The sequence below is a fragment of the Lissotriton helveticus genome, chromosome 9 (genome assembly GCF_964261635.1).
Source record: "Lissotriton helveticus chromosome 9, aLisHel1.1, whole genome shotgun sequence".
Taxonomy (NCBI): domain Eukaryota; kingdom Metazoa; phylum Chordata; class Amphibia; order Caudata; family Salamandridae; genus Lissotriton; species Lissotriton helveticus.
Window position 1 is genome coordinate 338,094,349 of NC_136070.1, and position 18,755 is coordinate 338,113,103.

General features: G+C 42.7%; 1 protein-coding gene across 1 annotated transcript in view; it reads right to left on the reverse strand.

Moving 5' to 3' along the window:
* PSMC1 (proteasome 26S subunit, ATPase 1) overlaps positions 1 to 17,539 on the reverse strand; it is a 74,433-nt gene extending 56,894 nt beyond the window's left edge. The window contains exon 1 of the mRNA XM_078660061.1: positions 17,491 to 17,539. Within this exon, the coding sequence (XP_078516187.1) occupies positions 17,491 to 17,493 (3 nt within the window). The 5' untranslated portion in view covers positions 17,494 to 17,539. The remainder of the gene's footprint in view (positions 1 to 17,490) is intronic.
* Positions 17,540 to 18,755: the final 1,216 nt, after the last annotated feature.

Genomic DNA, 18,755 nt, shown 5'->3' on the forward strand with positions numbered 1-18,755 from the left:
TGTGCTTATTGTATTTAAGTCCACTAGACGCGCCACTTTAGTTATCCACAAGTTCAACTCCAGCCCTTGTTGCTTGATATAAACGTGGCAGTGTGTTGATCAATCTTTGAAAGCTAAATGGTGTTTGGCTTAGGACGAGAAAATCATTGGCATATTGCAAGCATACCATTTTTTTATTTGCCAGAATAGGTAGATGGCCATCAACATTTGACACTAAGAGAGGTTAAATTGTTACCCAACCCTTAAAAATGTGAAAAGTTGAAACAACACGCCAGGATTTGAATTTATGACCATGGGTCAAGCACAGATAACCTGCAGCAAATGCAGAAGTCCACTGAGCTCCCACCAGTCATAATGCAATAACATTGACAAATTAAACATCTGGAGCTAAAATATATAATTTTCTCCCACACACACTCACGTGGTGACCGAGTTGGTATGGTAACTCACTCTCTGTAACAGGCAAGGACCTCTGAAAGGCCAGTAGGACTATGGTACCGGCAATCACAGTCGATGGTCATACATGTGATTGGTTGCCTATACTTCTGTTTTTTATGTGGTTGAGACAGCTCCTGCCTAAATGAATGAAAGCCAGTGGAAGACCTCTGGGTACAGTATATGGTATTTGTTTTTTTCCCTAATGTTTCATTTAGTGCCAGCAGGCAGGATCTGCCTGTATAATACGGACAAATCATGACGAACATTGGCAATAACCATGCAACAAAAATATTCATCAATATGCCACATGAAGATGGTCTGTATTTTTTCAATTTTCTTTTATCTGCGTGGAAAATTCTTATACAAAGAGTTCGGGTATATATGTTCAACAAGTTAAAGCTCCAGTAGTAGGCTCAAGAAAAGATACAAATACACTGAATGTTTGTATTGTTTCAATTATCTTATTAGTACATGCATTCATGTGCCCTATAGACAAGAGATTATAGAAAAAGGTTTATAGTTTATTTAGCAGGCCTTGACAAATCTCCTCGGCCACCTGCTATGGTGACTCAGGTTTTATCAGAGCAGCTATATTTCTTCTGGTGAGCTAACAACCAACAAGTGTTCTGTTCACTCACAAATTGAAGGAGCATTAAAGATGCCTTTAAATCTTGTTTTTATGTGGTCACATTTATTCTGTGTTCCGAGACAGAGGTCAAAAGTCAGTTTGCATCTACAATTACTTTCTCTGCAAAGTTCTGTATCTGGTATTTGTAAAGCACAAAGTAATCACCCCTAGGTGTCTTAACCCCTTCGACGCTCATGACGAGCTGGGCTCGTCATGGCGTAGCCTCCTCGCACGCTCATGACGAGCCCAGCTCGTCACGTAAAGTGCGGTTTCGCAAAACCCAGCGTACGGGCGGAATTCCGCCCGCACGCATGCGGTTAAGGCGCTGGAGGCTGTCAGGGAGATTAAGTGAGCTATTGCCCAGAGTCACAGGGTGCTGATCTGTGCTGCCAGCGGGAATCGAACCGTGAGTCCCGTGCTCAGGAGTCAACCGCTCTGGCTGCTGCACGAGGGTTTCGTAAAATTAACTGTTTGACAAACATGCTGTGCAAAAAGTGTGAAACGAAAGGCTATAGCAAGGAAAGTTTTATTATAACACACATTTAAATAGGTAAGAAATGAACTGTACAAACATTTCAAAATAAATTTCAGTAGTCATGAAAGTCCTTGTTTTGGAATTCTGTTGAAAAAAATATTTTAATAGGATGACACCAAATCAGAACACTTTACTTGGTGATACGCAAATGATAAATATGTTTGCTCAAACCCAATTTCCACAGATTGTTTATACACTATATAGTTTTATAAATAAAACCATGTTAGTGGGAACGTTTTTCAATGGAAAATAGGCAGTCTGTCAATGACAATTTAAAATTGTGGGTTTATATAGCGCTAGGAATCGACTCCCGGAGGAGTATCTCCACGCTTCGACCGCTGGGGAACCCGTCCTGGCTCACCCTGAGAGATGGTCCCTGATGGGTATCTCTAAGGTGCGACCAAGCATCCCCGGCGGTCTGGGGGGGCCGTTGTGAAGATGAGGCAAGCTGATGCCCAGAGTTGCCGAGTGTGGTCACTGACTAGAGTAGGCACCGAGGCGAGAATTATAGAGTCCGCTGACCCTGGTCCACGACCCTGCCGCGTCGGGAATCGAACCCTGGTCCCGGGCCGTTCTCTGCTTACGGATCTGCCGCCTCTAACCAGTGAGCCACACTTCTCCACTTCTAACCAGTGAGCCACACTTCTCCACTTGCCCTACCACCTAATGCTGTAGTTATATATTTATTAAAACTGAGTTTTTAAAGAGGAACTCAAATATTCCTTCACCTGCCCTGCCCGGCTATTAGTGAACTAAGAGGCTAGTTAGGGGGTCATGTGTTCCCTATATGTGGTCTAGATTCTTATTATGCATTTAGTCTATTGATAAATACCAAAGGCGTGTCTGAAGACACGCCTCCTAGAAGCCGGAATCCAAGAGAAGGCCTTTGACTGGACCACGTACTTCCTCTCCGGCCCTTCCGATCCGAGGCCACCAACATCTGCGGCATCCCCCGGGGCTAATCCCTCAGCCCGACGCTGTTCAACGTCTACATGGCCCCCCTCGCACAAGTGGCCCGCCAACATGACTTCAATATCATCTCCTGCGCTGACGACACCCAGCTCATCCTCTCCCTCACCAAGGACCCGCTCACCGCCAAAACCAACCTCCACGAGGGAATGAAGGCCGTCGTCGACTGGATGAGTAACAGCCGTCTGAAGCTGAACTCGGACAAGACGGAGGTACTCATCCTCGGACCCACCCCCTCAGCCTGGGACGACTCCTGGTGGCCGACCACACTGGGAACAGCACAGACACCCACCGACCATGCACGCAACCTAGGATTCATCCCTCTCCATCTCTAAACAGGTCAACGCCGTCTCCTCCTCCTGCTACAACACCCTCCGCACGCTCCGCAGGATCTACAAGTGGATCCCGACCGAAACAAGAACGGTGACACAGGCCCTCGTCAGCAGCAGACTGGACTACGGCAACGCACCCTACGCAGGAATCCCAGCCAAACACCTACGACGACTACAACGCATCCAAAACGCCTCCGCCCGACTGATAGTCAACGTCCCCCGCTGCAACCACATCACCCCCACCTGAGAGACCTACACTGGCTCCACGTCGACAAGAGGATCACCTTCAAGCTCCTCACCCACGCACACAAAGCACTCCACAACGCCAGACCAGCCTACCTGAACAGCAGACTCAGCTTCTACACCCCCACCCGCCAACTCTGCTCCGCCAGCCTCGCCCTCGCCGCTGTTCCCCGCATCCAACGAACAACCTCCGGCGTCAGATCCTTCTCCTACCTCACTGCCAAGACCTGGAACACCCTCCCTACCCACCTACGGCAGACCCAAGACCTACTCGCCTTCAGAAGACTCCTCAAGACCCGTCTTTTCGAGCAGTAGCGACATCCCCTCCCCTCAGCGCCTTGAGACCCAAACGGGTAAGTAGCGTGCTTTACAAGTATTCTGATTGATTGAAATACGTTTTTTTGTACAGCAAGAATGCTAAACTCCCCTACTGGACGGTACTTTCATATGTAATAATTTTTTTAAAAGGTGGCTCTGCAAAATTAAATATTTGCCTAGGAAGATATAATGAGACCAGTTTATGGGTCAAAGACAATTACAGTTAGTTCGAGTAGTTTATTCAAGTTACTAGACCTGCCGGTCTAGGAACATTTATGATTTTTCAAGCCCTATTTAAGGCTGCATGTGAGCAAGGCTTGTGTTTCGGGAGGTGCCCGTCCAGATTCTGCAATGCTAAACATGTCTGAGAGGGGGCAGTACACTGCTGCGTCTACTGTTCCTTTCCTGCTTATATGAAAGTAGCTTCCACTACCATGTATAATTTGAATAGGAAACTGCTCTACTGCTACCTTAGTATAGGCAGTCTGTGGCTGAGGGAAGCTTGCACCCCAACTTCACAAGCTGTCTCTATTCTGTATACGTTAGTGAATATTGAGAAACCTTTTAAATACAAAACCCCCCAAAACTAATGGATATCAATGTTTTTTAGACCTACGCAGTCTGCTTCAAACAACTCGCATGGACTTGAAGACTAGCATGCGTGTTCAAAGCTGCTAAAACTGACTGGAAGATGCTAAAGCTGTGTGCATATGGCTGTTAGACATCTGCCAAATTTTATACCCAGTCGTGATGTGGTAGGTTGTCAGCCAGAGGGAAGCACCGGGGCAAGAAATGGGCAGCATTCCTAGCTTGGAGTAAGTTTGACAATAGAGACGCCCCATCGGTTTGAGAATATTTGCTCAATATCTGCAGCAATGGTCCCTGAAGACATATTTGTAAGATATAAGTAGGAAACCTGAAATATATAGTTTCTGACATGGTAGAGTGGGTGTGGTTCTTCTATTTAGTAACTGGTTGCCCTGCACCTACCACATCTCAACACTAAATGGTGAGATTATCACTAACCACAAACATTATTTAGTATCCAGGCTTTGATGTCCTGATGAAGACCTCGGACCTTTTGGCCACTAGGGAAGATGTCCGAAATGAAACACGTTGGCATGTGTGAGAATGAGAGGGTGATTGATAACCCTACAGTATCATCTGTTTTTAATGCTATCAGGGCACCCGATAATAAAAAACTTTTTGGATAGTTTTAACATTTCTTCTACTCTAGCGACTGTTAATCCTTTACAGGAACAATTTTACAAAAAAACTCTTACTCCCACACATAGTGGTAGACCCCACTAGGGACTTAATTGAGCCCTGAGAGTGGGAAGTCTAATGAGGAAGCATGACACATTTGACATGGGTGGGCCTCACATTTCCCAGAGATCAGTGTGTCGGAATGGATATGTTAATGATCATATAGAGACGAGCCTTTCAATTGTTTGTGTAGTCTTGGTTGGGAGGACAAAGGTTTAGGCATTTTCCTCTCTACCCTCAATTTTGAAGGAGTTGAAATGTTCACATAACATCGCCAGGTACATTTTCTGCATACTCTTTGCATATTAACTCTATATTTCTCTAATTGAACAATTTAAAAATACAAAATATCTTTTTAGTTCTCACCTTCTAGACAGCATTGAGCTCTCTACGGGCAAAATTCTCTTTCAGACAATACCAAAAATTTACTTAGTTCTCGTCCATTGCTTACCATTAGTTGGCTTGTCACTCATTTGACCTAGAGCATAGCTCCTTTCCCATGCTTTTGAAATGGCTGACTTGTATCCTTCTGCTGATCACATTTAGGAACCAATTTTTTTCTTTTCATCAAGCACTGAGTGCAGGTTTTCTCTGACTCCATTGTGTGCTTCTCACCCCACACTCTATCAGACCCTCTCCCTTGTGATGCATTTCCCCGTCTCCTTTATACCTTTTCTTTTAACCCAGCATTATTTATATTAATTTACCCCCCACGCACTCCCTATTGCTACACTGAATTTGCTCCTCCATTGCCCCCAACCCTTGCAGTCATTTTTATATTTATTAGGTTAAGCCTACTAGACAGCTGTTGTGAGACATACTGTGGCTTATCATGTACATAGAGGGTCTTGGAGTCTGTCTGTTGCTTACCACTGGCTGGCTTTCCTTGTCACTCATGTCCCATCATGTCAATCTTATTCTTGTCCCTCCCATGGAGCATTGGCTCTTTACCATGTGTGCATTTACATAGTGCCCATGCTGCAGAGTTCATGTGTTTTTAAGTGGTTTCCCTCATGTACTTCTCTCCCACCACATGCTGCTGCCTGGACCTGTGTGCTTTTTCTGCCTCAGACCCTGTTGCATTATTCATGCCCGTGTCCTTCTCTGTGTTGCACCCACCCCTCTCTCCCCGTGCTGCTTCTTTGTACCCACATCTCCCGTTACTCACACATCTCCCAACTTCTGCTTGTGTACCTCCTACTTGTTGCTTCAATGTCCCTGGCCCTCCCCGGTGTTGCTTTCATCTCCCCGTTGATTCTGTCCCCGTCTGCTTTAAAAAAACATTTTTAAAAAGCTTTTGTAAGTTGTTTTTAGTTACTGTCTCGGCATCTATAAGCAATTGAATTGGTTTTTTAAAAGATGGTAGTGTCACTATATAGACTTGTGTATATTTGGCACACACACCTACAAAATGCAGCATGAGCGTTTTTTTATTTTACATTAGCCACGCTGCACAGCATCAACGATGCTGTGGAGCGTGGCTTAAACACATTGGGAAAGCAAATAGGTCACAAAGGCGAGACATACTGGCTTTGCAAATGCTTGTTTATATATGTCCGTACATTTCTAGAAGTGCCCAGCAGCTCCCATCTGCTGCCAGTCCACTCTACTTGCAGAAATTCACTTTAGCTCAAATTGAAAAAGTTTTTTTTTCCCCATTTACTGCTTTAAGTTGTGTTCGCTATGTTGGATCAATAAATCAGTAAAAAAATAAAATAATGCCTGCGTCATTCTGTAGGTGCGTGAATAGGTTGATGACGCGGGTGCCAGTAGCGTCATGGCGCACTATGTGCATTCCATGAAAAATAAACAAAAGGTTCCAAAGGTGACAAATACTGGCTTTTTCAAGGCATAACTCAGTTACCGTTATCGAATGGCCACCAGCCCTGGGCACGACACTCTACATAAGGCCTCACATTGAAATATGCACAAGTAAAATAACTTAAATTTTTCCAGGGGCCTGTCAGCTTTGAAGAGTGAAAGGAACGCTAAAAATTGTAGGGGTACTATAGCTACCTCTTGAGGCAAACACACATAGTTCTATAAACTGGGTTCAAAAGCAGCAATGTTATATTCTGCGCTAGGGTTCTTGGCATATCAGTGCTGTACTGTGGAACGTATCTCTAAATGGGATCTAAAACTCTAATCTCCATGCAGCCATGTAACGGATCTTTGTCAACATATTAAGTAGAAAAATATTAACTACAACATCATCAAGGTGAAGAGGACCTTGTTCATCTAGTATGTATTTGCCCCACAAATTTAAGGGACCTGACGGTGGTTTTTAATCAATATGGCATCCGCTTACCAACAAGCAATCTTTGCATGTTTTAATCTGACTGATACGATCCTTAATTGTTGCATTACATTTTTTAAGGGTCAAGTACAAATTGAAGAGTCTTAAATGATTACTTTTGTAAAGCACTTCTGGATTTCATATTTACTCGTCTTAATTATGTAGCAATTTTGTGTGTAAACATGTTAATAAATTGTGCATAATAAAATCGAATGAAATTGACTTCTTCGAGGTCAATATTAGTACCACAACTATGTAACACACTTAAGTCAAGAAGTCAAGTCAAGAAGAACTATTTCGGTTCAAGGAACCATAAAAGTTTGTCAATTCCAGTAGAATTTTTACAATTCATCAAACAGTCACAATAAAAGAGCTAAAAACACAATTCATAAGATTCCAGCAATATATTATTTACATACAAAAGTAAATTCGAGCAGTATGACATACACCAGTAGTTATGTGAAATATCCGCGTTGGCCAATGTATATAGAAAATGAAAACCATCAATATGTGAGCAAGGACGAATCTTCGTGAATAACTGAAGTAAAAATCTAGTTCTCGCTGATTTATATAAAGGGCAGAATAATAGAAAGTGCATCGTGATTTGGCTAAAAAAATGATCGCACGAGCAAGACATGAGCTTATCCGACCACCCTCCTTGGTGCGGAAATGCCAGCAAAAAGTGCACAGTGCATAAGCGGAATCTAGGTAAATAAAATCTAATCTGAGAATTGATGGAAAAAGTTGTAATATTGCAGTGGGGCGGGGAACTAATGGGACAAGACTATCACGCCATGCTAATAATCGCGCACATTGCCCCTATTACGGCACACTTCTTTAATAATAACCTTGGCATTTGGGGAATACTTTCAGGATTTTTTAACAAATTCCCCAGTCCTATCTCGTGGTATTTTTCCCTCAGATAATGGACCAGGTATCTTAAAAGCATTACCCGAGTTTAGACAATCTTTGATAGCTTCTCTTGAAAACATTAGATCCTCTGACAGCCAAATCTTGGCCTATAAGAGCAGAGGGGCACTACTTACGCGGTCTTCTATACACTCTAATCCCAGTTCCTTGTGACAGCAAAGGGTGGGGGCACAATTCCGGGTTATCAGTAATCTTTCGATGAACTTATTCTCTATTACTTAGAGGTGTTGGCTTTTGTAATTTCCCCAAACACTGGCCCCATAAGTTGCGGTTGTGAGACATTTAGCTCTATAGAGCGTGACTAATTGCCTCACAGGCTTGTGCCCTAATTTACTTGCAAAGCGAAGTAGGACGTCCACAACCCTATTTGTCTGTTGTACTCTAGTGGTTAAAAGTGATTCCCATTTCATCTGGTTATTAAATAGATTGCCCAAACACGAAAAATGATTTACCTTTTCTAATCTCTTGCCCTGTATGACAAAAGTTTTAGTTTTTGAGGTCTTAGGACCATTATATAAGATTTAATAAAATTGACTTTTAGATTGGGGAAAAACATAAAATCAGTAAAAGCATTAAGAGATTTTTGCAGGCTCATATCTGTACTCGCTATTAAGACTATCATCTGCATATGATAATCAAGGAACAGATGTTACCGATTTTGAGAAAATCGAGCGCCCTACTTGATAAAAAAGCATACAGTCCATTTGACTAAATTAAAAACAGAAATGGGGCTAAAATGCACCCTTTCCAGGCACCCTCTGTCGAAATGATTGGGCAAGTTATTTCACCCCCTTTATTACCATATCTTATGGTGAGTGTAACCTACAATGAAGGGTTACTAGTGCTTCTTTAACGCCCATACCTTCCATCATGGTCCACAATTTGTCCCTGTTGACGGTGTTGAAAGCACTAGATAAGTCCATGAAGGCCAGGTGGATCGAGCCCTTTCTGGCCCTCACATACTTGTTGACGATTAGAGACAAATTAAGACATTGCTCGGTCGTGCCCATTCCCTTCCTAAAACCATATTGTGTGTTGGACATGAACCCTGTGGTGGATGCCCAAACTTCTAAATGAACAAGAAGCACCCTGCCCAGTATATTAGCTGTGGCGTCAATCAGTGAAATGGGCCTACAGCAAGCCGATCACGCCTACTGCCCTTTTTAAAAACTGGGACTACTACTGCCTCCTTCAAAGTCACGGGCAAAGGACCAATAATAGCTGCTTTAAAAACATTTGTCAAAAGAGGTGTTAATAGATTAGGGTTTGATTTAGATCAAGGAGCATCCCATCTGGGCCTGGGGCTTTCAGATACCCTGTGCTAAGGCCTCCTCCACCTCAGCAACTGTGATACAATAACTGAGTTGAAGGCTCTCATTATGTCAACGGGCATAACCCTTGAGTCCTCCTCTATTGTCTTGTGTAGAGGGTTAAAAATGCCAGAGAAGTGGGCTTCCCATGCTTCCCCCAAGATCAGCGAGTCCATCTGTCTACCGTCTTTGGTGAAAAACGGACGATTACTAATTTCCCAGAATTCTTTGGAGTCTTTTAGGGATCCTGCTCTTTCCAGAGATTCCCATGCCATACACCTCAATTCCGCCTTTCTATTTTCAATCACATTTTTATATTTATATCTTCTGGATTTGATTAGCTCTTTATCACGGGGAGTGGCACGAAGAGCTCTCTTTAATTCCTTATGGGCCCTGGAGCCTTCAGTGTTAAACCAACGAGCCTCTAGGGGTTGCTTTTGAGGGGCATTCCTGGTCAGCCTCTTGGCTATGTCTAGAGAAAGTAACTCAAACTCCCAAACAAGTTCCATCGGGGAGGAGTCTAACTGCAATCAATCAACTATTAAATAATAATTTCCTTTGATGGTATCTTCCTCAAATTTAGAGGGGTTAACCGGTCCCCAATTTAATCTGACTTCTTTATTTGAATGGATGAACATCACGGTCCCCCACCTGAATCTTTAAATTGAGGGAGACAATGAGAGTATTATGATCACTGTTAGACCTGACATCATTAGCCTGAGTCTCCGTTCCATTTTGACGGATTATCTCCTCCGTTTTTGATATGTTTTTGCTGGTTATATGCGTTGGGCACTGTGCCACTGCTATTCAGTGTCACAGTGCAAGTGCTCCCTATGTTAAATTAATGTATTGATTAGTGACTCCATGATTGGGTTATTTTATTTACTTGTCAGACCCTAGTACAGTGCACCATGTGTGCCCAGGGCTTGTAAATCTAATGCTGCTGGTGGGCTTGCACCACTGGTTGTGCCACCCACAGAAGCAGCTTTTAAAGTGTGTCTCAGGCCTGCCATTGCAAGGCCTGTGTGCAGCCTGTGACTGCCATGTCGATTTGGCAAGTGCACCCATTTTCCAGTCCCTAAACCTTCCCTATGCTTCATATCAGACACCCCTATGGTCGGCCCAAGAGCAGGGTGCATTGTAAGTATAAGGTAGGACATGCCCTGGTGTGTGTAGCATGTCCAAATAGTGAATGACAGCCATTTTCGTTTTTTACTATTGCAAGGCTACCTGTTCTCCATAGGCCAGAATGGGCAGTTAGATTATCACATTTTATAATCCTAACTGACTCAGGGAACATGGTAGAAATTCGAATTTAGTATGCCTGAACTCAGAATGATGAAATACATATTTTAGTAAAGTTGGTTTTAACATTTTGTGTTTGAAAATACCACTTTTAGAAAGTAGGTATTTTCTTGCCTAACTGTCCAGGCCTGCCTCTGCTAGGTTGTGTATTCCTTGTCTGGAGTTTTGAGTGACAGGGCTGGGGGGATTCCAGGAGACATGCTGGGGCAGCCCAGTGGTGAATAGAGAGATCTGCATCTAGATGGGAGGGAGGAGTTGCATCTGGGACCTGAAAAGGGCTGGGCCTTCCCTCTACAATGCTGGCTCCACCTCCTGTGGTGTTTCTGGTGTCTCTGCCCTGCACTGTGAAAGGAAGGAAGGAGTCATGTAAACAAAGTGCTCAGGAACTGGTTTGGACAAGGCAGAGGCCTCTCTGCCTTCAGAGAACAAAGGATTTTGGGGTATAAATATTGGAACCCAGTCCCAAGAACTTTAGTTCACTTCTGGAACAAGAAACCTTTTGCCAAGGAGAAGAACCAAGGAAGCTGCAGGGGTTTGGACTGCCCCTCTGCCAGTGTGCTATTTGCTAGGTTGGCCTGCAGTGGTTTCTTCATGGCCAAGGAAAGGAGAAGGACATTTTTAAGGACTTTCATCATCTTACAGAATATTCTCCAAGGACTTGAACCTGTGTTTGCCTCCTGCTGAAGACTCAGGGACAAAAGACTTCATCTCCAGCTCCCCTCAGAGTTTCCTTGCTGGGAATTCTGTTTGCCAAAGCCTGCGTGTCGCTGGGAGCAGGAAGCACAACACATTGAGAAGAAATGCGACGCCACTGCAGCTGAAATAGTCGCCTCGCCGGAGAAGCGTGCCACTGCCGCTTCTCCCAGGAAGCGTGTCTTCGTCAAAGCTGCCTGCTGTCGTATCATGAATACTTATTTTTATAAAACCTGTGTTGTGTCCATCTGTAGTGTTTTCACTGTATTACTGTGTATATTCACAAATGCTTAACACACTGCCTCCGAGATAAGCCTGTCTGCTTGTGCCAAGCTACCAAGGGGGTGAGCAGGGGTTATTTAGGAGTGTAATCCCCTTATCCTGACTTAGAAGTAAGGGTCCCTATTTGGAAAAAGGTGAATACCATTGCCAACTAGAGACCCCCAGATCTAACAATCACTTTCACAATTAGGCTTAACCATGAAATCCTGGACAAGAGTGGTAAAATTCCTTGACATTAGCATAAAGTCGATGGAATTGGCCCTGCCACCGCCAACATAGGTAGGGCACTCAGAGGAAGAATGGCAGACATAATTATTTAATAAACATAGGTCATTTCCTACAAAAATAGAGTTTAAGGCTTCACCGAGGAGTGTGAATAAAATGGCCCAGTGACTGGCCCACAGTTTCCTCCAGCCCACAAACACGTTGAGAGCTGTACTTACAAATTATGCAATTAACCCCTTCCGGGCGGCGCATGTTCAGCGGATGTCGCGTGCACTACCTCGGTAGTGCTGCACACGTCCACTGAACGTTCTGGCCCCGCCCGCGCAATAGAACGTTCCGCACCAGCGCGGAACGTTCGGCGCAGCGGAGGGGTTAAAATACCCAGCCCAAAGGATACATAAAGCCCGCCGCTGTGCGGCTGCTCGGGTAATTTACATTTGCAGGGACTATTACTATCTCCCTTGTTTAGTGACCTTTAAACTTCTTCTCCTGTACCAAACTGGATGCTACCCTCAACTTTGGGAGAAAAAAAACTGCAGTTAAGCCTCTCCTTGGAAAAAAACTGAATCTGGACCTCTACGATTAAAAAAATTATTGGACTATCTCCCTTCCTCCGATACTCCCCAAAATGTTGGAAAAACATTTGAATGGCCAGCTGTTGGCTCATTTGGCACATCATTTGCTGGATGCCTCCCAGTTTAGGTTCAGGAGTAACCATGGGACTGAAACCACATTGGTATCGGCAGTTAATAACATTCGATCCATGGTGGATGCAGGGCAGGATTTTACCTTGATCTTTTTGGATCTGTCCGTAGCCTTTGATACCCTCTTTCTAACCATGCTTGTTGGTCGGCTGCAACAACTGGGAGTCATATACTCAGCACTAAAGCTCGTAGCATGCTTTCTGAGTGATGGGTCTCAACTGTGACTCTGGATCAGGTCTGTTCGGAATCCATCACTCTGCCATATGGGGTTCCTCAGGGCTCTTCCCTGAGCCCTACATTATTTAACTTATATGTTTCCCCACTGGAAAAATGTACATGGTTCTTTGGGCTCCAGGTACTGTCCTACTTCAATAATGCACAAATAATTGTGTCCATCACGAAGGACACAGAGGTAATTGCCACCAACTTTAAAAACTGCACGTATGCAGTTGCTATGTGGATGGGAAAAAATCTGTAAATTTCTGTACCTAATCTGCATCTGGACACTGCTTTCAATCCTGGTAAAGGTCAAACTGGTGAAAAATAATCACTGCAGAGATGTAGGAGTACAATGCATGTCTCAGATTTTAACTATATTTCAGACCACTGTGTGTAAGCGCACCTACTGCAGACATCTGTGTATATCCTGCTGTTCACAGATTCTAAGAGCAGAGAAAAAGTTCAGTGGGTGACTGCACCTACAACAGAGATTGTGTGTTACATGCTACAATTTCCAATGCAGTGTGATACACGCCTACTAATAAAGCACTGCCAGTGAGAGATCTACATCAGCAGGACCACTGTTCAATAAAAAAATTTAAAAAATTGGAGATTAAACACATTTCTAAAACCTCCCAGTTTTGAATAGAAGACCACATTAACTTTGACCCTCTTAAACAATGAGCCAACTCAACACACAACCCACACTTTACTACTCGCAAAACAAATTAATTTATTAACTTTAAACCCATACGTTTTGTAGACCATCTTGCACAGTCAACATCAAGCTAACATAACCATGTCTATAGAAATAATTTTGAGCGTTGGTCGCAGATAGGGGAAAAGGAGAAATATGGAAAGGGTGTAGAGAAAATGAAACATTGTGTAAATATGGAAATTCGGGGAATGGGGATAAGCGTATGAACTAGAGGAGGGGAAAGACGACAGGCTATGGTAGAGTCATGGAAATAAGAAGGGGTAGGAATTGGAGTTAAGTGAGTCTCCGTGGATGGTTTGAGGATCGACAAGCAGGGGAAGTTGGAGATTAAGACGGGGATGAAACTTATGGGATAAGTAGTCAGACAAAGGGTTAGCAGCTAGAGCGAAAGAGAATCACAGTCAAGGCTGTATGCAAAGAATAGAGAGAGGGGAAGATGAACTAGTCAAGGAAAGTAGATCAGGTTGGTGAGGCGGGAAAGAAGAAGAGGCTGGGGTTCAGGAAGAGAGTCAGAGGTGACAGCGAGGTTTAGACTGAACAAAACTGCCAAAAGGGAAGAGGCTGGGGTCAAGGAAAATCGAGCTCAGACTTGTGTGTCACGAACTGCCAGAAGGCCCATAAATACAGGGCAGTTCTAGTGGACCACATTGCTGCATAGTTACCAGTGGGTATTGAGCATTGCTGTTGGATAGAATAGACACACACAAGAGAACACAGACATAAAAACCAGGAACACATACTAACACTCAGTGGACCAGACGGGTCGACACGTGATCCAGCCCATTGTGTGTGGTACATGACAAATAGCTGCGTTTTTTAAACCTTGATCTACTGCCATCTATAAAACAAAACCCATGCCATTTCTACTAATGCATTGGCTCGAGTATGAAGTGCGCATTCTCCACTATACTTGGCAAAGGCACAAAAGAGAGAGGTTCATAATAAAGGCAAATAAACAATGCGGTCATCTTGAAATGGTGATGCAGTCGGCAGGTGATTAACATAAATTAGAAAGTAAATAATGAAACAGTTATGACTGATGTGTTGAAAAGGTCAAATGATTTGATCATGCATCTCATTTGTAAGTTTAGCTGTCTGCAAGACCTGGTGTCATCAATAATACTACTCTATTCCCTCCTGCTACTCACCATTGGTCAGACTCTTGCGTTGCTCTTCTTTACTGCCTTAAAACTGGTACAGCCCGCGATACGTCACTTCCATTGTTCAGCAGATGAGCACTGGCTAAGTATGGTATTGTTACCCTTGCAGTGCTTTTCTTTTACTTTCGGAACACTACTTTTTTTTTCCACCCAGTGCTGCTTTTATTTAGCAACACTTTTCAGACGAACTCGTTCCTTTATAATTATTTTTAGGCATGTGGAGATTAAGTAATTTGTCGGAAATCACTGTATGTTTGAGCCTCCCACCTGACACGAACCTAGTTATCCAACTTCAAAGTCGTCTGCTTAGACCATTAAACCACATCTTCGCTAAGTCTCTAAACAAGCATTTGCAATGCAATAGGTCTTGCATTCGCGAGAGTTTGAGCTATTCGTATTGTAAATGCTAATGCCTTTTATTTATGTTCTAAAAAACAAAAAGTAAATAAAAGGCATGGTCATTTACAATGATTCAAACTCGAGTAAATGCGAGATCTATTGCACTGCAAATGCTTTTTTTGTTGGTTGTTTTTTTGCTTCGTTCGAAACTTTTGCCGGTAATGTTCTGCTTTACAATTGTAGCTCTTTGATTTACTCCCAGTGCCAGTTAAGCCACTTATGACTCGCCAACCAGCAGGCTGCTGATTCAAGTATATAGCATCCTAACGAATACATCAATTTACACTACTCTGGGATGGGCTCACGTCCTGCTGTGAATGAGAAAACTGAGCAAGAGTGTTCGCTGCCCTCAGAAAATCAGGCAGAGCAGACAAGTCCAGGAAAACAAATGCATGGGAGCAAGCCAGTCAGAAAGTCTACCTGCCACCATTCAATAAATCAGTGCCAGCACCTTCAGAGCACATTCATAACTGCGGATGCCTCGTAAAATTCCGACACAGGCGTAAACTGTTTGTAGGAATGTCAGAGGGACGAGTCACTCAGTGAAATTAGTAAGGACAGCAAAAAGTTGCTTTTCTAAGACGTCTGACTGACTACACTCAGTTACAGCTCAATGTGAATAAAGCATATTTTCTCACCTTAAAAGATGTGCATTTTTACTCCCGGATTTTAGACAATCTTTTGCCTGAGCATCTAAGGTTAGAACCTATGCGTTTTCACGTACAAAGACACAGGAACAGTGAAAAGATTTTTGAAGCTCAGTGCAACAATTGTGCTTTGAGCACTCCCCATCCTCTGAGAAAAAAAGCTAATATTGCGAGTCTTTTTGTGCATTTCTAACGGATGTAGCAGTTATTGCTTTGACTGTTTTCAATAAAAAATGGGTTATTGCCCTTGCGCTGGTTTAAATGTATTCACTCTCTCAGTTGTGAATGTAAAAAAACAAAAACAAGCATTTCCAATGCCATTGGTCTCGCATTTGTTAAAGTTAGAAGTCTTGGCGTTTAAAATGACAATGTTTTTTCTTTTGTTTGTTTATTTGCAGTTAAGGAATTATATATGCATAGTTCTATTGCTATTGGTATAAAAAGTAAAGTAAAAAACATTGTAATTTTTAACGTCAACAACTAACTTTAACAATGGCGAGACCTATTGCATTGCAAATGCTGGTTATTTCAGGTGTATGTGCTTAAAGATGTAAACACATTCTAAAAGTGTGTGTGTGTGTGTATATATATACATACATACATACATACATACATACACACACACACACACATATTAAAAATATGGGGAGTAATGTTAGTTGATTACAATTACCTCAAGGTTGATTCAGAAACAAAACTAATTCCACCATGTGAGTGACAGGCCTGCCACAATCTGAAGAGTAACGCTGCAGTGGGCTGGCTATTCATGCCACAAAGATGCCTTTACTATTTATGGTTTTTACAGACGTAATTGTCTTTTCATTCTTGAAAGATGTTAGTGGCCCTAAAAGCTTAAGCACATTTACTTTCCTAATACCTCAAAGTACAGGATGCTGACAATAAGCAAATGTTTCATGATCCGAGAATGCTGGACACTTTTAAGGGGTGCTAGAACCTGTTTCATCTCGTCACTGCAACAAGATGACACAGCGCAATGTGCAAACTCCCCAGCATGCAACAATGATACATTTTGTGCTCAAACATGAGACCTCCAAATGTGCTTCACTTATAGAAAGTGTAAAATAAGCATCAATTCTAGTTTTGTAGTACAGCTGGCAGTGAAAATTGGCACCTCAGGCAGCAAAAACTCCATGAACCTCAAAATACAATAAACCAATCTGCAGTAACTATACAGTTGTTTACGTTTCACTCCCCATCCTCCCTCCCAAACACTGACTTGGAAGTCTTCCTTAAATCAAATTTCTTGCAATTAGTTTCATGTAATCTCCGCAAATATAAGGCACCTCTACTATATAATTTCAGCGAACAATACGAATAAGTAAGGAAGGGAGTCGTTACACAGTGGGAGAGCTTTACTCACTAATGACAAAGGTCAACCTAAAAAGTGGGTCGGTTACTGGGGATATATGGACAGGCAGCCCGATACATTTCACTGTGGACGTGAGGGTGTTCGTGTTCAATTCAGAGATCTACTATTCTGACATTGGTATAAAACACTCAGCGGAAGCAGTAAGGGAACCTGTTAGGGCCAGAATGAGGGAAAAGCTATGGTAACGTAGTAGATAAACATCAGATGAAAAGAGGGATATGACAATTAATTAAGTGAAGTGGATGACCAAATTAGTTTTCCAGTGGTGGGCAGAAAGGACGTGGAGCACAGACCCATAGGCCTAGCATGAGTTGACATATCTCCCCAATTTACACCTCTTACACCGGAGGCAGCAAGTTAAAATGTGTCTCTTGCCGACAGACGCTGTGTTATCATCCCGGTATCCTAGCCGGCACAGTGCCACCTTCATAACACAAGCAAATCACTTAATCACAACCTACAAAACGCCGAGCGCTCACTCACCATCCTTTTCCCTTCTATATGGCCGGTGACTCTGCGCGCCGGAAGTTCGTCACTTCAGCACGCCACAACAATGCGGCTGTGACACTGCAGGATAGACAGAGAAGAGGGACGGCTTCAATGAAGGAGGGTAAATAGCGCAGCCATCTTCGAATGATGCCGTGGTGTACATCGTTAGACACAGACAAATAATGAAAACTACCTTTGGGACATTGCATATTTAACAGCTGGAAAGATATGACGAATCACGCATGATTTATTCCTTAAGGTGCATTTTCGTTTGGTAACGAATATAAATATGTTTTAAAAGAATACAATTTTACGAACAAAGGCAGCAATTGTTAGTTGATTGGAATTGCCTCCATCGTTCTGTAAACTTACAAAAAAAAATCACTTTAAAAAGTTTGCATACTCTTGGCTGTGTTTAGCTCAGAAACGTTCTCTATAACTAGACTTTATGCTTTCAGAGAGGTGCAAGCAATGAAGAGCGCCATGATGCTGCTTGTGACTAAGTGTTGGTACACTTTTCGTTTCGCCAAATATTTTTTTGGGGGTGAGCTAGTTATAGAAGTATATCCGTTTTCGGCAATACAATTGCTTGTTAGCCATAGCTGTCTATGTTTCAGATTGCTAGGGTGACCAGATTTTCAGAATGAAAAACCGGGATGGACATAAGACATAGAAATATTTATTTATTTTATTTTATTTATTTGTGCGTTTTTATATAGCGCGGACTTTACCCGAAGGTGTCAGAGCGCTTCACAATAGGAACAGAACAGAAATGATACATGAGAACATTACAAGTGAACAAATACAAAAGCTAACGTTATATTAAATGAAGCAAAAAAGACAATCGTGAGCCAACAAAATACAAGAGGTAGCAAACGGTGCATTACAAAAGTGACAATCGTGAACCAACAAAATACAAGAGGTAGAAACGGTGCATTACAAAAGTGACAATCGTGAACCAACAAAATAATGGAGGTAGCAAACGGTGCATTACAGGAGGAAAAAGTGTCGTGTGCAGGTTACAAAAGCGTACAAAGTAAACATAGAGATATAATACTGCAATATAAAGAGGGCACTCGAGCACAAGACCAAACATTACGTAGGCCATGATGGCACTTGTTTAGGTATCGTAAATAAACAAATGTAAGAGGTAGAAAACAGTGTGTTACACGAGAAAGTGACGGGTGCATGTTACACACGAGTACCAAACACAGGAAGAAAGATAATACTGCAATAAATGGCAGACTCTCATACCACAA